The 24,844-nt window shown below is 36.5% G+C and overlaps 1 protein-coding gene across 4 annotated transcripts in view; it reads right to left on the reverse strand.

The window, feature by feature from the left end:
* Window positions 1-102: 102 nt before the first annotated feature.
* Window positions 103-24,844, reverse strand: part of LUC7L2 (LUC7 like 2, pre-mRNA splicing factor) — a 33,597-nt gene continuing 8,855 nt past the window's right edge. For 2 of the 4 annotated variants that reach the window (XM_035544135.2, XM_035544133.2), the window contains 9 exons: window positions 23,869-23,963; window positions 13,314-13,412; window positions 12,277-12,387; window positions 11,497-11,640; window positions 10,244-10,420; window positions 7,941-8,032; window positions 7,057-7,086; window positions 5,986-6,180; window positions 103-1,024 (listed from right to left, as the gene is read on the reverse strand). In XM_035544135.2, coding sequence (XP_035400028.1) covers window positions 832-1,024; window positions 5,986-6,180; window positions 7,057-7,086; window positions 7,941-8,032; window positions 10,244-10,420; window positions 11,497-11,640; window positions 12,277-12,387; window positions 13,314-13,412; window positions 23,869-23,963 — 1,136 coding nt within the window. In that variant the 3' untranslated portion in view covers window positions 103-831. The remainder of the gene's footprint in view (window positions 1,025-5,985; window positions 6,181-7,056; window positions 7,087-7,940; window positions 8,033-10,243; window positions 10,421-11,496; window positions 11,641-12,276; window positions 12,388-13,313; window positions 13,413-23,868; window positions 23,964-24,844) is intronic. The other 2 variants (XM_035544136.2, XM_035544134.2) reach the window with 1 other exon arrangement.

The raw sequence follows: 24,844 nt of genomic DNA on the forward strand, positions 1-24,844 counted from the left end.
TTTTTGTTCTTAAGTTTTTGTTTGTTGCTGCTGTTTGCTTTGTTTCTTTTAATACAATTAAGGATGTGCCATTTACACCCCACAAGAAAAAGCAGAGAGTCCTTATGGAAAAAAAACAAATATATTGAACACATACCAATCAAGTGGTACAGATACGGGACTGGCTTTGATTTCAAAAGTAGAAATAAAAAAAAGATGTAATGCAACAGCTGTTCAATTTCCAAGTCTAAATAGGCACTGTAAAAAGACATTTCAGCTTTCTCCAGCACATATTCCTGTCTAAATGCTCCCACTGTAATCAACTCCTAGGTTCCCAAACAACAACAAAAAAATCACTGGGAACATAACCTTAGAATAAAAGTTAATATCCATCCACCCACCCTCTTACAAAAAAGCAAACAAAAAAAATTCCCCCAAAGTACAACCTTTCAATGCTGCTGTTTTGACTGGAGCAGAATTGGAGAATTTATAAAGGTTCAAAAGCACCCAAGGCAAGTAGTACAATATAATTTGTTCACTAACTTGTATTGGAAAGGAGATTAAAAACATTAAGATCTGCATCTTGGTACATAAAACTGTTGTCCTGAATAAAGAGAAATCTTTCAGGAAAGTTTTACAACTTGGTGGAAGTCCAGGACCCAGCTTTAGGCATCATTAATCAATGGGGTTTAATTCTGACTTAGTTATAACCACTTTTATATACTGTACATCTACCCTATAGTTGGATCAGTGTCTCAAACTGCTCACTGGTGTCCCTTTGAACAACTGTAAACTAAACCATAGTATGCAACTCCATAGGAAGCTAGAGATCAGGTGAATATACACAGCCAGTTATATCTCCCCTGCTTCACGCTCTTCTGAGCTTCTCGGGTCTTCTGATCGGCCATTAGCACTTTCATAAGAACGTTTCTTGTCTTTGAAATCTCGCGGTGACCTCTCTCTTGAGCTTCTATCTTTATCACGTGATGTTCTATCACGATCTCTTGAACGTTCTTTGTCTCTCGAAGATCTTTCTTTTGAGGATCTGAAAAGCGCAGTAAGTTTGAGAATTCTAATTAGTCACGAATTCATAGCGGTCAAACAGCATTCTGATTTTATATTTTTCTCCTTATTCCAACACAACATTAGATTTATGTCATATGTGAGAAAACATCAGAAGTCATTCTCTTCCTTCCCTACTTTCAATTGCAAAACACAAATATTGTTAGGGACAAAATTTAATCTACTTTTATTACAGAGTCCAGATTCAGGTCAGTATGCTTCATTTAATCTCTTTCAATTCCCATCCTCAACCTTGCAGTATCAGAAGTTCCACCAGAATTTCTCATATGCAGTTTTTAACTTGAGAAAAATTGACTAGCATCTCTCACGCATCAAAGTTACAATTCTTTTTTAAAGTGTACTTAAAAATGGGAATTTGATCAAAAGAAAGGGGGAATTAACTTGCAGAGATTCTTGAAGGAGGCTATTACATGACCAAAAACACATCTGCACTCCACTTAGTTTTTGTAAGAAGAATCATCCCTTGAAGATTTTAGAAGGTCGGTGTGGCATTCTTTACAGATATGTTATTGTGATGACAGGCATTTCCAAAACCTTTACAAAGAAGCCAGAAAGAGCTGTTGCATTAAACATTCTACATGGATTTAAATTAAATGAGCTGCCTGCACTGAAAAAAGTTTAAATTAAATAAGCTGCCTGCAGCTAAGCTTGTCATTGAAAAATATTACATTTTCATTTTAAGATGTCCTGCAATCATAAAAGAATCAAATTCATACTTTCACAGAAAAATCTTAATAGCATCCTAGCATAAAGCTAGTTACTAATTTCTTAGACAAAATATCTGCTGTATTGGACAGTAGACTGACTGTACTCTTTCCACCTGGAGTAAGTTACTGTCATTACCTCAAAGCTTCAAACCAGAAGCCTGCAAAATGCTTCTTCAATAAGTGTCCCTTTATAAGCTTACAAAGAAGTGACCTCTCATAGTTTCCCTGATAAACAGATTACTTTTCCTACAGCGTAGTGTTTCACAAGATTTAGCATTTGCAAGTGATGAAATACGCAGACAGTAATTCCATACCACAAACTACATGCCAATTAAGAAGTTAATACCAGAATTAATATAGCTGCTTCCCAAGTATTTTGAACTACATGTCTACTGCAGAAGTAACAATGTTCCCAAATCAGCTGACTCAGACTAATTCTAGTAATTAATGCTTGAATAGGCAGACAGACAGGATACAAAGCCATCAACAGCTTTGGCTTTTCATTCAATACGTTTTTGGAGAATACGAGATGCATTTGTCCAGCTGTCCCACTGCTCCATACAGGTGAGGCTCTAATCAGGTGACAAGAAGGAAGTCTGGCTTTAATGGATGTTTGCACAACAATGTGAGAGTTTATATAATTCCTTTAGCAAACAGTATTACTACAAGGAGACTCAGAACTAAAATACCATTCCTACCTTTCTCAAGGACAAGGTATAGATAGCCTTTAGAATCAGAGCCTCTACTAGATTTACATTTTCTGGAATGCTCAGTAAGGATTATCTCCAAACGACGAAGTAGATGCTTCATCAGAAATCCTGCATTTGCAAGACATGCGGGGCAGCATCTAAACTGTCACATTCAACAATTATGAATCACATTATAACATGCGATACTGGTTCCAGGACAGCATTTGTGGATGCCTGCATTGGGTCTGAGGACAAAAAATGTAGTGACCTTGGACAAAAATCCTAAGTAGCCTTGTCAGTTTAGTGTGAGATCTAGGAAAGCAGGGTATAATGGAGCCAGTTTCAATTCTTCCAACAGGTAAGAGACTAAAAGCATAGGTCTGCGATGTGTCATCAACCCCAGGCACTTTTCTCAAAAGAAAGAAAATGAGAAAACTTCACGACCACTGCAGTGAATAAGAATAGGGCTAGAACATTCATTCTGTTGTCCGCCAGAACCTGAAGAATATTTTAAAAAACGTTTGTCTAAATGCTGAGAGTATTTATCTCACCCAGCTTTAAATCTCTGCAGTATAGACATCTAAGATAACCAGATTCCTTTAACATTAAGCAAAGAAATGAGACAAATCATGCCATAGAAGCTTCTACTTTAAAACAGACGCAAAAATATGTCAGATGAGTCTGTAAACGGGACTCTTGAGATTTACATGTGACCTAGTCATCTAAAAACAGGTGACGTGAAATCCCATCTTATGATTTCAAATATTCTTTGTCCATACAGTATCTACATACGTCATTAGCCCTTGATATATAAATTCTTGCAAGAGGGCTCAAGCACACAGACACAAGCATCTCAATGGCTTTTAGAACATGAGTCAGCAGCCTGCAAGAACTTTAATGATGCTATTGGGTATTTTACTCTAGCCAAGCCCAAAAAAAAAAATCACACTGAGGGCTTTAGGTTAGCATAAAACGTTGTGACTCTTCCCATAGAGAAGCCACAACTCCACAGTTCTCTCAGTGGCCTTAAAGTTAATGGCAGCACGTGCTGCCACCACTGCAGCTTTCAGCAGTCCTTCTACTGCTTCTGATGTCACTCTGCTGTTCGGTGATCTGGCAAAAGCACCACAGTCTCCAGATCCTACTTTATTTGGTTATGTCACTCAAAAAAAAAAAAAAGGGAGGACTCCTTCCTGAAGTATGCAACTTGCTGGAGTGTGTCTTTTCTCTTCCAAACTATACTTGACCACAATCCCTTGGACAACTGAATCTTTTGAGATTAAGGAAGACAGGTTTGAATAAAGGTACTTTATATCTGCATTTTAAGAAAATACTCAAAAAAAATTTAAAAAATAGGATTTGGCAATATGTACTTTCTTGGATTAGAAAAAGAGTTCTTAAGAAACAAGAAATGTGATATGTTTGAGTCTACAAGTTCAGGTTTATTTTGGATTCTGGCATCAACAGTGGTATTGTATTTGATAGGAAGACTTTTCCTCACATTCATGTAAAAAGCAGATGTAACGGCTAGAAGGGCACCTATAAAAGGAGGTATCGAGGCTGCCTGCAAGGTCAATCATTATCCTGGCTCCAGTGAAGCAAGACCATAGCTGTAAGGACACATTAGCCTCTTGAAAGCACAATTTACATAATTTAAATATAACAAGTATTGTTTGACATTAGAGAATTAAGACATATGAGCCACTAATGATGGCACACACCTTCCTCAACTTAACAGTAGTCAAAGACTCTCATTTGTGCTAAGGATTGTTCTAACGGGTCTCTCTCAGGTTGGGAAATAGCATCAGAAGAAGTATTTCCAGTACTGAATTTCATAAGGTTGAAATCTTGTGCCCTGAAGTCTGGTATTTTTACTCATTCACAAACAAAGCTTGAAGGGCTTATCCTTTAATAGTATCTTGTAAAAGGACACCGATTTCACCTTCAAAGTACCTTGTCCTTTTTCAGGTAATCTTTGGCAGCTGATAGGTTTAGCGTTATATGGATAGCACCAATAGTCAAATGTTTCCATGCCATTTCCTTGTTCTTACAGATTTCTCTGCCAACATACAAAAATAATGCATCATTTGTCTTGTGCTTATCAAATTGGAGAGTTTGAACAACTATGATGAGAATGACAGAACAATCCACCAGTATAATTTTCTCTAAGTGCTGAAATTCAGTCTTGCAAGGCTGGACTTTGATGTCAAAGTATTAAAGGCAATTTGAGCATATACTTTATGCAGTGGTTTATCCAAATGAACAAATGTGTTGATACAAATTAAAATGTCTGTTTTAAGACTGAAAAACTACAAGTTTGAAGCGAAGATTTGCTAATCTGCCATTGTGACCACCTTGAAATGGCAGTCTCGAAGATAACCATGATGACAGGCTAAAACGAAGGCGGAAATTGCTGAGTGCGAAATGTTAACTTTAGGACACTGAAGAACATCCTGAAGAATTTTAAATACCACTGATTATATCAACTAGAGTGCTGAACATTTATGTTTTATTCATATGCCACAAAAAGAAGGAAACAAAAGGCTTGGACCAACTCTGTCTTCTATGCTCTCTTAACAGAGCACAGTGGGACTAGAGTCACCTAATCCAGAAAGAAGAAAACTCACCTTTAGGGCAGAGAGTGCACTCGAATAAATTCAGCAAATACTTCTCCATCCTTGGAGGTAAAACTACTAAATCATTTGAATTCTAAAACCTGCATGTATGGACATTTCAAACTAGATCTCTTTTCTATTAAGCCAACAATCTGTCAAGGTTTTAAGACTAGGCACCCTGTCTACTACACTGCACTCAAATACCTGTCTCAGTGGCTGACCTTTACAAGAACGGAATCCTGGTTATGAGCAGGCCTCCCTACCAGAAGCCTTGTTTTGCAATTCTAACACTCTAAATTATGCTTACCTCACTCATCTAAAATAAGCCAGCAACCCTCGGGAGAAGACAGCAATCAAGTCATTCAAAAGCAGCTGCCCCAGACTGCTCTTTGCAGTAATTCTTTCAACAAGGGATCAAGCCACTTTCCTCGCAAAGCAGTATCTTCATATTTGATACAACAACTTTATTTAATGGCACGTATAAACTTGTCTTTGTCTAGCACAGTACACAACAGATGGGTTCCACCACTGGGAATAAGAGCCCAAAGGGAAAACTAAATGGATAACAGAACTGCTTATATCCCTAAGTTCAAATGGAGATCAATTATTTCACTTCACTACCAGCTTTCCTGCAGTGTAGATTTATTAGCTTGACAGCAATACCCTGGATCACTCCTTCACAACAGAAGTAATACACAGACCTATTACTTTATTTTTAAACAAAAAAAATCACTACTATATATTAAATCATAAATATACAAATGGAATATACAAAGGGTATAACCAAAATCTGAGACAGTCTCAAAATAAGTATAAATTATTAAGTATTTAATGTAAACTTCATTTAGCGCAAAAAAAAAACATCTGACCATAAGCGTAGGAAAAGCCATTTGTTTCCAGACCAGTATTTACCTCTTTTTGGAGCTGCGTTCTCGGCTTCTCTCCCTGGAACTATGCCTGCTTCTGTGATGGCTGCGACTCCGGCTGCGGCTGTTAGAGCGAGACCTGTGGCGATGGCGTTTCTCACGGGACTTGGAGCGAGTTCTCCTCTTTCGTTCCCGGGAGGCTGAGCGAGACCGATGTCTGCGGCGATCTCGGGACCTAGATCTAAAACAGAAAGGAATTAAGACACTGCATTCACCTAGCTACTCTATCAGTGTACTTTGAATATTACACACACTATGCATAAGCAAATTTGTACAGAGAATAACCTGCAGTGTTCAGACCTACTGCACTGCCCTATCACAGGCAAACAAAGAGGGGAGAACAACATTTGACGTGCTACAAACTTTTTTTTTTTTTTTTTTTTTTTTTACTAAATCAGACAATTTTACAGTTGATTTATGATTATACTTATGGTTACAGCATAGCCAAGTCAGGCTTCGGAAAGGAAAAATATTTGTTTTGTTTTAAAATCTTGCATTTATCAGGACAATTTTGTGATGCAGTGACAGGGATCATCTGGCAGAAGCTGTGTAATTATGATGTTCCCAGAACTTAGGACTATACTCTTTCCCCACAGCTACTGCAATAAAAATAGCCTGGAAGGTTCTAAACACCATATAAATTCTTGATTTTCTTTCTTTTTTAAATCACCTTGCAGTATTATCTCACTGGTGACTTTCAACTGTAGGGTAAGAAGAAAACTGGCAATATAAATAGGAGTTAACATAGCACTTTGTGCTTTAAGAACACAGGTTTTCACCAAAAGGTATTGAACACAAGCATCTGTTTTGAAGAAAGTAATTCTCTGCGTTCCAAATGTTATCAGGGACAAAACGTTGCATTGTAGTAGCCACAAAATAGACAGACAGCTCAACAGGAAATGCTAAATGCTGTATAAGCACACAGAGATGACTATGTAACAGGATGCTTTTTCTGTGAAGAACATCTCAAATTAATAAGGCTAGACAAATTTATAACGTTCCAGCTTGTGAAAGGCTGGCATCACTGGTGGTATTTCTCGTTTGCAGATTTGTATACCTTTTGGTATGTTTGCTGTGGGATCTTGACCTGAAACAAATGGAAAATGATAAATCAATTTTTCTTACAGAGTCTCATTACCAAATATAAAGTACAGTTTAGTAATAAGCCAGACTAGTTGAGCCTTTACTGTATTTCTCATTTTACTAACAAAAAATTTAAAGGCCTTTTATTTCAAGTTAACATCTTTGCAACACATTTATCAGGAAATAGATCCCCCAACAACTCTGTTTTGTGCTTTTGTGTGTGTGCGCGCATGTGTGTGCGTCTGGGGGGGATTAACGGTAGGATATCTACTCCACTTTTTAATTCACACCCCTTCAATAAGAAAAGCTTACTGTTAAATAGAGCCAGTACTCCCTTATTTCTTGTAAGACACACTATCAGACTGCAACAGATTTCAAAATATTCATTATTAGCTTCTGAAGACAGTATGTCAAGAGAACTGCAGTTCAGGTCCCATTCAACCCTACCCTCACAAACCCTGGAAACAACAGTCTATTTCATACAAAAACAGCAAATTACTTTGCTTAAGTCAATACTATTCAACTATTCCCAATAAGGAAAAACGTTAACACCTGTCAGATCTCAAAACAAGGTACATACCTGAGAAACATATCGCATGTAAAAAGCATTTGTTCAAGTTTTGTTCAAGTGTGTAGAGACACTGGTATTTGTAGATTTTAAAGAAAAGGCTTTCTATAAAAATAATTTAGGTTTTAAGTGAATTCAATGCTTAACTCTTTCAATACTTTTAAGTTTCCAAGGAAGGGAAACTCATGATTCTGCAGATTTATAAAAAACAAACGTTCATGAAGTATACTGCAGTTTTTCTATTAAACTTATATAGGACATTATGTAAATGCAATCAAGTAGATCCCTACCTTCTCAGTTTCTCCCTTTCTTCTCTTTCCCTCTCCTCTCTACGTTTCAGGCGCTCCTGGTTTCGTTTTTCCTGTTTATCAGCCACAATCCTCTAAAAGAAAAGGAACGTATTCATTAAGTTACACTTCAAAATTTCTCAAATGAAGGTGTAAAAGCTATAAAAATAATCTAGACAGTTAATATTCAGTTCTTTCCCTTGTGTATATTTCTCCCTCTCTCTTCCTCAGTATATATATATATATATGTATTTTTTTCAAGAAACACAAGTTATTGCAGAAGAGCTGCAGCAAATACGTGGGTGTTACACCAAGACCTGAAAGATGTAAACTAAGTTTTTTCATGAAGGGGAATTCAGAGCAGTAAGTCATGTCTTAATGTGAAAGCTTCCATGCCAAACCTATCATATTTTGGCTACTGGGGAAGGGTAGAAGGGAATTAGAACAGGGATAGTTAGGAATTTCATTAACTCCCTCAGCTATCCTTTGAAATAAAGGAACTCTTAGTCTTAATGGACTTGGTTGGGCTGATACCTAGTTTTGAGGCTACTTGTTTCTGTGTTGTGAACAGTACACATAGAATTAGAAAGGATGCTTCAGCTGACAGCCCCCAGGTTGAACTCACTACTACTGGGGACAAGGCACGCTCAGTAGAGGGCCCTCAGATATGGAACTCACAACTGGAGATCTGGCCAAACCCAAGTCTCGCCACCTTCTGGACATGATGAAAGAAATTCAACTCTTTGTAAAGACCTTCTTCTGAGATGTGGAATTGCCCCAGCAGCATCTTGATTAGATCTCTGAGGAGAGCTCTGAGGAAGGAGGGGATAATTATTGTTTTCTTTTTTGTTAGGAGAAGTACTTCAAAAGACTATTTTATTGATGCTTTGGGAATGTGACAATTATCCATGCATATTTTTTCCAAAGGTTGTAAATAATCAGTTAATTAGCCCCTTTATGTCAAATTATCTCTCTACTTCCTTGCACAGTATCAGTAGTTTAACTACAAGCAAGGTTTCTTCTTCAAGTGAACCTGCATAATTTCATGTAGGTATAAGAGGAAACACACATCATCTCCTCTAGGTATCTAAGGCTTGAATTATAACAACTGTATTTAGGAGCCTAAATTGCCAATATAGTTAATAGAAAGAGTTGAGCTTTCCGAAGGGTAAGTCACAGTATCCATGCAAGACAGCTGGAATATTATGAAAACCAAGCCAATTCACTCAAATTCAGCAGCAACATTCCTTGCTTTAGGGCTTCAATTCACTTAGCGATTCTCTGTAATGATTTCTATAGCAACATGCTTAATTGAGCCTTGAAGTCCAGAATCTGCATATTAAGATCATAAATGGCATAAGCGTCCAAATCCATCCTCTTGGATACCAAAAGTCTGGAATATAATTCCAGTAAGTCTTTCTTCAAGCATGTGATTTCTGGTCAAGGTAGCATTGTTTAAGAAAATATTCCAACTGGATTCAAAACTTTAAGCTATGGAGAACATGCAACCTCCCTGTAACAATTATTTTAATAGTTAGCCTCACTTCAAGATACACACCTTTTTCTATTTTGACTTTGGATAGCTACAGCCTTAAGTTGTTGGAACTCATGTCACCTATTGTTAGTCAAGCTTAAAAGCTGTGATAACCACTTAAAAAAAAAAACATTGTTGGTGCCTATGAAGTAATATGTCTGGATAAAATAAACAAGTTTCTGTAGTCTTTTACCATACAGCAGGCTGTTGAAGCTCCAAACATTTCTGTAGATCTTTCTGAAATCCTTTGCTATGAATTACTGTCCTCTTTATGTACGTGCTCTTTACTGGTACCAAAACTGAGCACAGCATATCAACAACAGCCCTATTAACATTTTATCCCTAATTAAGGGATAAAATATCACTCCCTTAGGGTCACATGTTCTTGTACTTTCAAGAGTCTCATTATTACTTTCATCCAATAAACCGGAGTAAGGTAAAGTTCATTTGTCTATCTCCCAAGTCTTCCAAGACACAGACACTTCCAACAACACTAATTCAGAATGCAGTTCTCCCTTTGATAAGTGGAATTGCACTCTTTGTTCCCAAGATGCATTACTATGAACAGGTGTTTTAACACAACTAGTCCAAGTGAGGCCATCTTATCAAATTATCTAGGTAATTGGTAAGAGATTAACATGTTCAGTGTTTATAGACTAATGAAATATCTCAAAAGGTAACATGAAAAAAAATCACACAGCCAGAGATTCCATTAAGACTACCATATTAAGTAGGAGAACAGGCACACACACGAAACAGAGAAATGATTTACCCTGAGTTCCTCAAGCTTCTCTCTTATTTCAATAAATCCTAAATGTAGTTTTCCTCCAAAGTGATCAGCGAGACGTCGGTCATTGTCATGAAGACCAAGGTAGGCCGAACACACTTCACAAACCCGTAGCTTCTGCTGCTGAAAGCTAGAGGCAGGCATAGAATTTCTGTATACCTCCTAGAAAAAGCAAACTTGTTAGTCTTACTTCTCAATGCACACAAATACAAAAATTATTTTTTACCAAGAGTATATTATTTTTTATGACAGAATTCAAAACAAATTAGCACACCCTTTAGTTAATTCACACCATTCATAAATTAACTGTCTCATTAAGATGAAGTGCAGGTTCCTCATTTTGAAAATTGGATATAGTAAGAACAGGACATTACCAAATGGTTTTGCAAATTAAACAAAGTGGAGCAATTATTATCTTTATTTCAGATTATACTGCTTAGAACAATGAGTAACTTTCATAGATAACATACGGAATACATGTTAACACAAAAATTACTATATGTTAACATTATGAAAATATTGTATGTTTTCTTTGTGAACGCAGTTTAAAACAAGAGAAATCTACCTGCATTTTAGATTCTAATTAAACATCAAGTAATCTAAGCAAAATTTACCTACACTCAGATGACAGACAAGCAAGACTGCCAGCTACCCCTCTGGTACCATTAAAGCAACCGCAGATGTTTGTTTCTATGAATTCAAGTATCTTGGTGAAATATGATAGAAAAAGCTCTTGACGAGATTTGCCACCCGAACATTACTACAAAGACTACTTTGACTTGCCTGATACACAAGGCATCGACTATCTTTCAATGAAAACAAACTTAGCAGGGTCTGAAATGGCTCCCCTTACTGAAGCTTTCCAATATGAGCCACACACCAGCACACCCCAATGTACAGTGGGGTTACCACGGCAAGAGTCGCGAGACCCAATGAGATGAGCAAGTCCAACACACACAGACATGACTGTCATGTCCACAGATGTTACCAGCCAGTACAGCTAAACTAAGGTAAACACATCATCAGTGGAAATTAGTATAATTTAATAGTAAAGGAGTATATTTAAAAGGCAGAAACTTTTCCCAAACAGGATGCCACAAAGCAAATTCCTTGGTTCATATAAAGCAGTTAGCTAAGGAAGTGCCAGTAGCTAAGGCATCTTGCACTACACAGTTACTGACCAATTTAATTTGGGATACTGCCCTCTTTATCCCCCAAACCTTACACAATCAACTTACTTCAGCTTCTCTCTTCTTTACCCGGGCCTTCTCCACTTCATCCATTACTTTTTGAGATTCTTCCACATTTCCATCAGCTCCCAGCTGTTCTACTTTGGCCAGTAGTTTCCCAATTTCTTCATTCAATTCATGAACTCGTTCAGCCTTAAAAGAGAAAAGGCTCAATGCAGGAAATGCTTTTAAGTTAATTATGGAAAAGAATCTAACTAATACTAAATACTAATTAGTATTGCGTAATACTAATACGCAAAATCTGTAGGGTGAAATTAAAGGAAGCATGCATAGGTAACCTCCTCATTGAAAGGGAAACAGAATTGCCTCATGTCAAAACACACATAGAAAGGCTGGGTTACCAAGACTATGTAGCAACTCCAGAGAACGATTTTGTTCAGAGATTTCAAATAATTCACACTGCTGTCTTGCAAAATTAGTATTCATACAACCATTCTTCCTGGCTTGTGCATGTATTTGCAGAAAAAATGATTTTTTTTGATCAAAAAGTACAAAAATTACTAACATTTGTGTGGCATCGTGTCACAGAGATTGAAGTTGTCTGAGCTCAAGAATATCAAAGAGGTCTCTTCCATGCCTCCTCCTCCCCCTGCTTTAGAAACAGGTTTGAGGCATCTTTTTTTGCTTTTTACGTGTTTATTATAGAACTTATTTTTATCCTTAATCAGCATGAATTCTCAGATGGGATAGTCTGCCAAAGTCTAAATTTGGTTCCTTAAAAAAACAGGCCACCAAAAAACCCTTCAGCAATTAGTTTTACACGCTTACTTTAGCTGCAACTTCAGCACTGATCTCTTCTTGGGTTTCTGCTAATCTTTTCTTAGCCACTTCTGTTCTCCTGTCACAGTCTGCAATAAATGACTGCAGGTGGTCCATTGCCTAAAACATCAACAAGAACATCAATCAACATTGTAAAGAACATGACTATTTCATTACCCTTAATTTCCTAGTTTAAGGCTAACCTTTCAGAGTTTTTCTTAGTGAAACCTTTGTAAAACAAAAACCTAGCTGTTTATGGTATATAATCGCATATATTAATATACACTAACATTTTAAAAACAAGTCTGCACACTGTCAAAATTCTTAAGTATCTTCAGAAACTTGGAAATGAATCTGTCTTAAGTCTTATTCCTGTAAAAGCAGTAAGCATTTATAACATGTATTAAAATTCTTCAAAGGATAGTTAGGTTCACCTCATCCTGCCAATACATGCAATACTGTAACATTTTTCCCCTTGTTTTTTAAGCTATTAATCATATTAATAACACCATATTAATATTAATCATATTAATAACATCATATAAATAACACCATGCCCCCCAATCAACAACCACCCCAATTTTTTTTTTATCTGCACTGAGGACAGACTTCCTAGCTGGGAGTTTGGAACTGTATTACTCAAACTATGGTGTACTGAGACATAGCATGTAATTTGTTATTCCCAAGAGAAAACGACATTTTTATTAACAAATAGAGAATTTAAGCCTCTCTTCAAAGCATTCATGACATTTGCTTGATAATTGTTACCACTAAGACAGCATACAGGTTTATGATAATTATTTTTGTGAAAGGATATTAACTGTTCTACCTAGGAATGACTACCAATACAAACATAATACTCGCGTATAATCATGAAGAGGCATGTAAACGTTCCCATAACTGTGGAGGGATTTCTCTGCCTCCACTTATAAAGCTACTTTACGTAAGTTCTCCTTCTTTGTGCACCAAAGCTTAACTTTTGTTGCTCAGTTTATCCTTCTAGGCACACAAGTTATGCTTTCTCTCCACCAAGACAAGATACATACATCAAGCTCAAAGAAGAAATCTTGATCTTTGGATGCTATTTCATAGTCTGCCCTTAATGCCAGGTCATGCACCTTCAGACATTCTCCAAGGTCCATTCTCTGAAAAGAGACAGAGGGAAAGTAATATAATTTTTCAAAAGAGTTACAAGGAACAAAGCAAGCACGATTTCCTTTAATAGTCAAATATTCCAAAGCAAATCATCTCCTATATGGGAATAAAAGGACAGTTTTAAAAAGCTGCAAGACAATCCCAGATCTTTAATAAAGATGTATGAATGATAAAAAAATATGTAGACAGAATGGAAAGCTTATTCTATGATGATGGCTGTTTGCATTACAGAGTATCATTATTGTCCTGCAAGAGTTTTTTTGTTTGTTTGTGTTAGTTTTTTTGTTTGCTTGTTTTATTTTTTTATTATTATTTTTTTTTTTTTTTAACTTTCAGGAAAATAAAAGGGACTGAAGTGGAACATCCTGTATTGAATTAAAACAGTTTAGGAGAACCAAGATCCCTGAAAATAATTGGCAATTAAATGGTCAAATGCTTGATCTGATCTATCTGTACACTCCATGTTCTTGCTGTAACAATCATCTGAAATAGTTGCAACCACATCATCACTGTAAGTGCTGCTTAAAAATCATTCTCAAAGCACATAAAGGTAGCCAAAAATCAAATCTATCCAAAGGAAAGGCGAGAACAACAAACTAAAGTAGATTACATAATTAGCCTCTAATCTCACATAGAATGCTGCTGAGAAGAGCGCCCAGGATTTTACCAGGTATAACAGGTACTTTTTTCAAACTGAAGTTTGCTGCTTGCACAGCAAAAGGAATTTTGATGAAATCAAAATTGTTTCCTGCAAGTTTGTTTGGTGATCAAGAGAAAGTAATATGCACATGACAAAAATCAATTCATAATGGAAATAAAATTAGAAAAAAAAACAAGATAAATCAACATGTGACTTTGTAGAGAATGTATAATCACTGAAAGTGATTACTATTTGCTTCACTTAAAAACAATACAGTTTCAGTTAGTTCTGTGCACTGCTCACTTCAGAAGAACTAATCCTTTCTTAGCATTAAAAACACAACAGAAGTTGAACTCTAGTAGAAAAAGCTCTTACTGTTGTAGTTCAGTAACTGTTTTAGAACCAAAACTAACATAATTGGTAATTTGTGTTTTTTCATAAAAAAAGATGAGTGTTAACTTGGAAACTGTTGGAAGTCACCTGATATCTGAACACCTAATTTCAACAGGAAAGAAAAAGATTAGCTCTTTCCTTCATAACTACACAGAACCTCAGCAATTTTGTTAAGTGATGCAAAACCTGGAAGACATAGAAGCTGAGTGATATATCAAATTTCCAAGTCATTAGGTGCTAACATTACTGCATTCTTTCAGAAAAGTATTTCACTATCAGGAAAGCAGTATGAAAGAACATTTTATAACTATCTAAAAATTAAGACGCCCAAGAATACTCCTAAAATTGGGAAAAGCTTGTCTTTATGCTATTTCATCACTTGCACTCATATATGTTATTTAAGGTTGAATTGTAAAACTCGAGGCCAATCCTGTTTTACATCAAACACACCACTCTCAAATGCATAGATGAAGCTACTGACACTAAGAAATCTGTACACAAAGACAAAAAGCCTGAAACATATTCATCACACCATCAAAAAAAATGTGATTTCAATATGAAAGCTACATATAGAGTAAGTACATGAAATGTAAGTTCTTCCATCACACCCTAAAAAACAAGAATTCACGTGACACTACCATGACATACTTGTTGACTTTACATGACATACATGTTGACTTTACAATTCAGAATGGATTTGACCTCTTCAAATCAGTCTATTTTCTGATTTCTTTTTAGTCTAACTTGTAAATCCATAGCTCAAGAGGATGGAAATTACTTTGAGCCAGCGTTTCTGCTGAAAAAAATTCTTCTCTCCCTTTATCACTATGCTGTGCCTCCCTATGCTACCACATGTGCCTGTACAACTGAACACCATCAGGGTACTGACTGGGTAAAATGTAGCTTAGCAAGCCAAAAACAGAGGCAATTTTTCAGCAGCATATCTTTATCCAATTTGTTAGGCAGCTATACAAACAGACATGCTGACATTATGTAGGGGGAAGTGTAATAGTGGTCTTGAGCAGCTGGGATCTCTTAACAGTACCTAGATTACACTTCACAAACTCTTGAATAACTTCAGTAATATTAGCTGCAATTTTTGGGGGGGTGGAGGAGAGGTGATGTAGGACTTGTTATTGTTAGACAGTGTCCCAGTTAGAAGAAAAGAAGCATTGGATCCCTTCTCCCTCTCTGATCCAGCTTGAAGCAGTCATACAAATACTAGCATGGCTAACAGACAGGGAACAACAAGAAGTACATACAACAGAAACAGCCTCCTTTTCATTGGCTTTGCTGCTGAAGAAATTGTATGTCATTGTTGGAATCACTCCTTCGCGCACTTTGTACTAGTCTTGACTAACCCTTTGAAAGTATCTTAACAGAAGTATTACTACTAAATGTCTGTCTTAAAAACTCTATCAGCAAAACGAAGTTTTGAGAGACAAAGTTTAAAAACTTATCCCAGTTTGTACATTACAATAAAAAATCAGGCTAAAAAGCACTTCTGCTGGTATACGGAAAGGAATATTTGGCAAAGAGGATTCCTCTTGGGGATGATTTATTACTGTCAAAAGTCTACTCTGGATCGGGATTGCCCAAGAACCTTGATAGCCACAGAGAAGCTCATAATGTAGTTTGGCTCATATGGCTATCTGCAAAGTAGATGGACAGCTGATGGAAATGGCCAGAAGATACAGTAAGACTATTTTAATTTTCCACATGTCCATGTTGCAATTTGGTGCCAAGCCATGCCCTTCCCCAGAGGCAAAGAACATGCACTGGTAGCCAGCCATTTAAGATCAACGGTATTTGAAACAGAAGGTGGCTTTAAGACAGCCTAATGTTCAGACACTGAGCTACTTAAAAAGAATGCACATAAACTTTGTCTTTCATTGCTGACACAATGATTTTCAGACAAACTTATGCTACTTAAAGTGATTTACAGGAGTCCCAATGAGCAAAGCAAACAAAGAAAGGGACGAACAACAAAGCCCCCAGACTAGACAGAACTAAAGTTTATTGAATACATGAAGCCATATATACTTTAGGGCTTTTTGCAGATATGCATTTTTACTTAAGACAAAACCAGAAAAAGATTCTCCAGGTATGTGGGGATTTATTACAAGCAAAAGCTATTGCTTAATTTTAGTCTAGAAAATAGTCCAGGCAACTGCATAGGGGTATCAGTAGTCATTTGCTTTTGCAGAGCTTTGCTTAAAAAACAACTGCCTGCTACTTAACTTGATAATCATTTGCTGTAACAATTTCTTCTTCTTTTAACCACTGTTAGATGAACAATTAAAGATTTCCCAGAGCTGAGATTTAGACAACTCATCTTTCATCCCAACAAACCTCGTACTGAAATGATTCAGAAATCATTTTTGTTGTTCCATCCATGAACGACGGACAGAATGCCTTTGGTGTTAATACAGAAAAAAGCTGGCTTACTGCTGATGCTTAGCTCTGCATCAATCAAATCGGGCGTAGAAAAAGATCATCACCCAAGTTCACCATAAACAGACAAGGAAGAGGTGGTCCAGGATGTAGGAAGCACAGAAACTGAAGAGCTCAACTGAAAAAAAACACCATGCACTCAAAGTTGCTGACATTAGTAACTGAATCAGACTAAACTATCAGATATGATGCTGTTTCTGGAAACATGAAACTAAGGTTTTCTTTTTCAGGTCTTGAGCAACCTACAGGAAAAATCTCATTTTGGTGCTTTTACAAATACTGCATGTTCCTTTGACATCAGAGATTAGATTACTGAATGCACACAACATGGACTACAAGAAGAGCACAGAAAAGCCAAAGCTACTTAAAATGCAGATGTTGATACCAAGTGTGACATAGTGGCACATACTATCAATGCTTCTAAAAACAGCATGCACCTTTGATAGGCTTTGAAAGATGACAGTCTTTTAACAGTGTTTCCGTAGAGAATTCTTCCTAGCTAAAAAGATATCCATACCAAAGCAGCTTACATTCAGCAAGAGAATTTTTTTTGTTTATGAAATTATGACATGATTGGAAAAATTAAGTTGTCTGGAGGAACCAAATCTCTCCCTTTATCAAATTGTCGGGGCAGCTATCAAGAACACCCTTGTCAAGGCAGAACAAGAACACCCTTGCTACAGTCAAAAAGATGCAGATATTCTTTGCTGAGATCTTCCTCATCATGGAATTCACTTCTCATCTGCAGAAACAGTTTTGTTTCTGACAGATTTACAGACCTGCCACAAATCCTGTCCCTTCTTGAAAGCACCACAGGCTCATAAGAAGTAGTTTGGGGACAATGCATGACTTCACACTTCACTAACTAGGTTAACTTTTGAAGTTAACTAGGAACTAGGAAACTTCGCAACTAGGAAAGAAATACTGAGCTGAAAAAAGGCAGATAAATAGTAAATTATTGGGTATTAAAGTCCTTAGCAAACACCGAACATTCCAGGTATCTTCAGAACTATAATACTACTTTGAAGACCTTTCTACCTTTAATCCTCCTTTTACTTCTGAAGACCTCAATGATTTAGAATAGATCTTCACTGAAAGACAAAGCTAGCAGCAGTATTCCTCACTTGTAAAGGAGATATTTTAGTGTTTCCACAGCATTGTTTTATAGACTGATTATATATTAACATTGAAGTCAGATAACCATATAGAAGAGTTAACCAAAAAACACCTTTCATCCAGACAAATTAAGCCCATTAAAATAGAATGTGATACATTCAATTCACTTTACTGGCACTGGTCAAAGAAATTAAGAATACGACTGAAGGGACTGATGTGATAACTTGCTGTCACAACAGAGCACTTCAAAATTCATCATCACTGGGCTGAAGACTATGAATTGAGGTGGCTTACTCAAGGCTAACTTAATTTGATTTGCAAAGCCTAAAGCAATTCACATGATCGCATTAGACCTAAACTGAAACACCGATACCCTCCAGCAGAATGCCTACTTTCTGCAACACTGCAGGATATAATCACATCCACACAGCTAACTTCTAAGCATGGAAGCAGTTCCACTGAGCCAATGGAACTACTGGCAAAGAAATCAACTCCACATTACAACACCTAAACGCAAATACTTAAATGCACCCATCTGCAGATGTGTGAACTATCCAAACTGCTCTTCCACAGTAAAAAGGCATCTAGACAGTACAGTCAGTGAGCCTCGATGGATTTAGCCTATCTTGAGAGAAACACCCAGTGGAGATGAACTGAACCTCTCCTCCAGGCTCCACTGCCTAGATCCCTTCTGAATCCAATGCAAGCTAAGACACCTAGCTCCTCTGATGAAACCTAAATTTAGATGTCTTTATCTGGAGCCAAATTCCACCCCTAATAAGCTTAACTTTAATCATGTATTAAGATAAGTTGCTAAACCAAGGTCTCAATCAATAGCATTTTAGTCAGCACAAGTCCTGAAGAGCTGAGTGAAATAAATTCATGAGCACCAAATGATACACTTAACTGCAGGACTGTGCTGACAGCATAATGAGGTCTGTATAAACAAAATGCAAAAAGCAACGTTCCTCAAATGCACAGAAATACAAATACAGATGAAGTTCATCCTCCCTGTGGAAAAAAGTTTCTCAATCAGTTTGCAAGACCATACACAATATTTGTTACATTTTCTTTTCAACAGGGAAATACAATCAAGTTAATAAGAAAGATAGATTACTGCAAAAGCATTGATCTGTTTGGACTCTTCAAAGGTAGCTAGCAGGTACCTATACTGTAAATATTTAGGAGATTAGTACTTTTAACTTCACTAAAGGCGTTTGGCTTAAATCTTACCAAACTATCATTTTCACTAGTACTCAACTAGTGAGTCCTTTAGAAACATACAAACAGAGAAAACACTTTCTTATCCATTTTGTAAAACTTGCAGAAGACAGCAGTGCTTCTATCCAAAGAACGTTGCTTAAGAGGTTCACATCATTAAAAGGGAGTCATCCGATTCCTACTAGCTTCCGTCCTAATGTCATAATACACACATATACATAGATATAAAAAAATATTTTTGTAATGATGATGAAAGTCACTCAAAAAACAGTTTGAAGAAAAAAACACAAGCCTGAGTGTCATCATTTATTATGGATAAAAAGGTGAAGTGTTAAACCTTTAAGACAAAAAATTGAAATTAAAATTTAGTGGTAATGATTTACTGCGTCCTAAAAGACTAAGAGTAGCTAGGACTTAAAGACTTGTAAATCTATCTTCATAAAATTCTCCAATTGAAATGAATGAGCAAACCCTTAAACCACTGAGTTACACGTGTGAACCAGTGACAGTGATCAACTTCACAGAGCAGAACACCAAAACATGAAAAACTCAGTTAAAAACAGAAGCTTTAGTGAGAAGTATTGTCAAAGGCAAGTTCTAAAAAGACACAGTTTTACAACCTTGAATACAAAGCCATTTCAGTGATCTTACTGACTAGTTTAATATGTGCCTCACACAAACTTCAAATACAAGTAGTCACAGAGCACAATATGTTCAGAACTATGATTTTAACTTATAACAACCTCCATGAGTGTATTCTTCGTTTACATTTTTGTTGTTAGGACTCACTATTCTATCTATATCTTCCATAGTCCAACACTTCTACTGTCCTTAGAAACAGATGAGAAAAGGAAAAACAAACATCCTCTCCATCTCTCCCAAAGGAGTGACAAAAATCACCCCCTGCGGACATTGATATACCTCTGACTATTTGACTTAGAGTTTTCAAGTCTACAAAACCAGAAAGCTAGTAGTACAAAAACATGTCCCTAAAAAAATTAAATACTTTGAAATACCAATGTAAACAGAACCTTCTGACTTAAGTAGGTAGCCACTTAAACTCATCAGCAGACAACTAGACAAGTCTATCCATAAAGGTGGAAGAAAAAGGTAACTGATACAGAAGAAATGTTCTGGTGGCAAAGCACCTGGAATCAAATTTCAAAATGCAGTTAGTTCTTACGTCTTTACAGCCTAAGTCAAATATTTAGGCTTCTCTTAATGACAATTTTACCATAACAAGCTACTCCAAGGAAGCAAGACAGAAGAGTGCAAAAGAAAGCCGTAAGAAGTAGGAATCTGGGCATTACTGCCAACGTAGACATTGGGAATCTCCTAGTAAAAAGTCAAAATTCAAACCTTTAGTAATTCTCCAGAAATGTTTCTGATGTTAACCAAGAGTCAAATGTGATCAAAGAAGCTTGATGAAAATAAACTACTACAAATGTTCTTAAGAAGTCCAGAAATAACAGAAGATTTCATGCAGTATTCTTAAAAATAAAGAGACAACACTTATCTAGAGAAAGAAGAGATGATGCATGCAGAAATATGGACAACACCTCCTAAGAAAAGTATACGTGCACTACTGTTGTTGATACATACTGCAGCCTGGAGAACACGATTTTATTATCAAGGGAAATCAGTACTCTTTTCCTCGGTGGAGTTTTGGGTATTTGGTCATTAAGGAAAAGAACACACTGAAGTAACAGAGCTTACTCATTACAGTTATTTCATTTGTCTCACATATCTGTGAATGTCTTCCCTGAGTGCTGTTCAAAGAGTGGGTGGATTGGAGTAGCACAGAAATCTACATTTTGCAAATGGGAACAGTAATGCAATTTACAGGAAGGCAGATAATCTTACGACAGTTAAAAAACTGGCAATTCGTGCCTGGTATTTTACTGATAATGCAGTCACCAAAGAGATTTAACTTTATAAAATGGCTCAAGAGATTTTTTTTTCTTTTTTTGAGAAGTGTAAGATTCTGGTTTTGAACTAAAAGCCACTCAATACTCATCACCTACACTTGAACACTAAGATGCATCAAAATTTTCCTATCGAAACTTAGGAGAGAACTCCACATTTATTTTCTAGATCAACAATAAACTGTTCAGACAAACTACATGTTTTTTGCCCTTTTAAGAGCTGTGCTATTAAGACAGAAGGTCCATTTCCTCAGACCCATAACTAGGTGAACAGCAGAACGTTGAATGGGTCATATAAAACCTGTCTCTTAGAAGTCCCTTTCCACTACTCCCACTTAAAGCATTAAGTCAGTCACTTTTTCTGGAACCAGAATTACATCATGGAACATGTTTTGTCGTCTGATGACTAACTGCATCATGAGGAAGAAAGTAAGTTATGGAAATTCACTGCATAAATTGTTTAGTTTAATACTCCAAGAGCAGCAGCAGAAGAATCCAGCAGAAGATGGAAAAGACCTTTCAGCAGGAACTAACAGATTCAGTAGACAGGCCCAACCTAAAGCTTGGGTTTGCACCGTAAGAGGTATTTTTGCATGATACTTATAGCTTTCATAATTATAAACATCTCTTACTTGCTAATGACAGCCATTCTAGGAATCTTTGCTTATACAGATTATACCACAATAAAAAGCTTTTTAATTAACCTTTTAACAGTATTGTCTTGTGAATTCTGAACTATGACTTCAGACGTTTTTACAGCACACATTTACATCCCCTATTTTCCGCCCAGCCATAAGCTCTTCCGATCATTGCAAGACCACCAAAACACTGGACAACATAATAGATAGGGAAGACACCTTCTCTCCCTTTCCCCATTTTGTTTGGACAGTAACATATATGTAAGTTGAACAATAAAACCACACATGCAATGATACACAAAGCATTGTCATCAAATTGTTATCACTTACTATGCACTATCTTTAGCATGAATTATCTTCACTGAATACCAAATATCTCATGCACTTCAAGAAGCCTGAATTTTGGTATAAAACAGATCTCTGCTATAAAAAAAAAGATGTCTTTAAGGATGGGGAAAAAATAATTTAGAAAGCTACAGGACTTATAAAAGAGCTCAACAAGAAGGCCTTTTCTGTCCCACTGCCTTTTTTAAGGCAAATCCTGAATTCTCTAGTTCAGTTCTTGTATTTAGTTTGCTTCTTTATGTGTTACTTAATTATAGTTATGCCTGCTTTTCTAGGGACTCTTCAGAGGTGGGAAGGATGGGCTGTACCTGTAGCTCCGTCAGCACAAGAGCCTAAATTAGTAAAACATAATTAGTGTGGGCATGAATGTTTGAAGCCTTTTGAATAACCAAAAGTGTTGTGGTAATGTAAAAGTCACAGCTACTTGTGAAGAGCATTAAAGGAGAGATAACAAGTAAACCAGTTATCAAGTCTACATATTTCAGTTTTTCATTTTGCAAAGGGACTTCATTCTGTATTTCATTAAAGGCTCCGATCAAGTCAGTCATTTGGAAGGATTAGGCACAGAAAACCAGTAATGCCTCAAATAATCCTTAAGACATGTTCTTCTAGTACTTACTTTCCCCTCTGTCATGGGGTAAGAAAACATGCCAATGTGAGTGAGAAAAGCTACTCAAGTGCTACATTAAGAATGGGAGACATATGAGACTGTCTATCATCATACTACATCTCTCTACTGTTAATTCCTCTACCACCACAGAGCATTAGGTTAAAATTCTTCAACATTTAGTAACAGCCATGGTAGAAAAACAAACTTAGCTAAGCATTACAAAAAAGGGGGAAGACCCAAAGCAACCCCATTGGATTTTCACAAAGAAAAAAATATATATTGTTAGATAATGAGTCCCCATGCATATTTTAAGGTAACTGCCTATATGTACATCCTTTTTCCATAATCAATGCAATGCAACTTACCTTCCTTTCACAAGGGGTAAGCTACCTTAATCAGGTACCACAAAGTAAAACACCAGTGTACTGAAAAAGCTACTGGCATGTGCCAAAGCCCTTTGCTATATTCAGGCATAGGAGCTTCTGATATAGAGTACTCAAAAATCCAAATCAAGCAAATGAATTTATTAATATGCCACAAATGGAGATTTTCCAAATTGCCGTAGAATTTGTAAAAATTGGACAGTAACAGGATGTCATACGCTATGTCTCTATATTCAACTTAGCTGCTGGAAATATAATTATTTGAACTTTCAACTGCTTTCACAAAAATATAGCTGAAGAAATATCATGTCTTTTCCCTATACAAGTATTTGCGTGGGATACTTTCTCAGTGCAACAGGAAGTTTTAGGAAATTAACTTCATAATTTACATGTTTATATAGAATTTTAGAGGAGTATTTCTGCTAGTTACAATAGTACCAGTGTAAAAACACTGCTACAGCATAATGAGTAACTTCATGTGTTTTACACTTTATACATTATAGCAAACTATGATGAATTTCTATGTAGTGATTAGCGTAGAGAACAGAAAACAAAAAAAGCCTTTGTAATGTTGTTTTACATAAAAGTTGGTGCAAATGCTATCTGAGAGCACTAGACAGATATTTGCTGAAAAACATGATGTTAACAGAGATATTACAAAGAACAAGCGTAATTCAATTTCTCTGTTACTATCTGAATAAAACAGTACTTAGCTACGTACAGTTCCAGAGAGGACATCATGAGGGCAGCAGTTGAGAAGGTGACTCTTGCACACTCTGTCATCACTGAATTTGATTCGCTGGCGGGTCGTGTCACCTGCAATATAGAAATCAACGTATTCCAGGTTAGAAATCTGGAGAAGCCAAATATGTTATGCAAGTTACATGCAAAGCTTTAACACTACCCTGTCACACAGTGAAGGCCTATGGAAACTAGAACTTAAAACACTGTATGCTTCTTTGCCAAATAAAACCAAAACCAAATATATATTTTAATGCTCTACAATGCTATTTAAAAATCCTTTCATACTTCCCCTTCAAAAATGCAGTGTGAGAAGTGCTTGAAACCAGAAAGAGAATATTAGCTTAAAAACACTTTGCTACAACAGCATTTATTAAATGAGCTATATAATGCTCTATTCAGATTTTACATGAAATAGTGATGTATTTGTATGCAACAATTAGCAAATAAAAGCAGCCTCAAACAAAATGAAACACGGTGAGTCTTCACTGAATCCCACCTGATACTCATTTTATTGTTTTGCTCTTTGAAGCAAAGCACCCTCTTACTTCTGATGGGAGTAGCATAAAGAGTTGGCAGAAGAATGAATTTAAATGCTTACAAACCTGAAAAAAGTCAGTCAAACATATGGACTTAGCCTACATGCAAAGTTATTTTACAGATGCTTGTATATAACCGTCTCGTAAACCATATTTTTTCTACATGCTGTTTGTTGGGATGGGAACATCTTAATTGCATCTTCATCATGGCAGGTTGTAGTTCCTGCATCAGCAGAAGCATCAACCTGCCCACACACTGAGGGCCAATTCAAAGTTTAAATGACCCCATCTGGGAGCAAGACCTGAAGTCTTCAGATCAAAGTAACCAGCTGGTATTTTGGGGGTGAGGGAGGGAATGGGTTTTCCTTTGAGTCGTAACGTCATTGTCACTTTTTGAGATTCAGAAGAGAGATTGCT

Source organism: Cygnus atratus, chromosome 1, assembly GCF_013377495.2.
Source record: "Cygnus atratus isolate AKBS03 ecotype Queensland, Australia chromosome 1, CAtr_DNAZoo_HiC_assembly, whole genome shotgun sequence".
Lineage (NCBI taxonomy): Eukaryota > Metazoa > Chordata > Aves > Anseriformes > Anatidae > Cygnus > Cygnus atratus.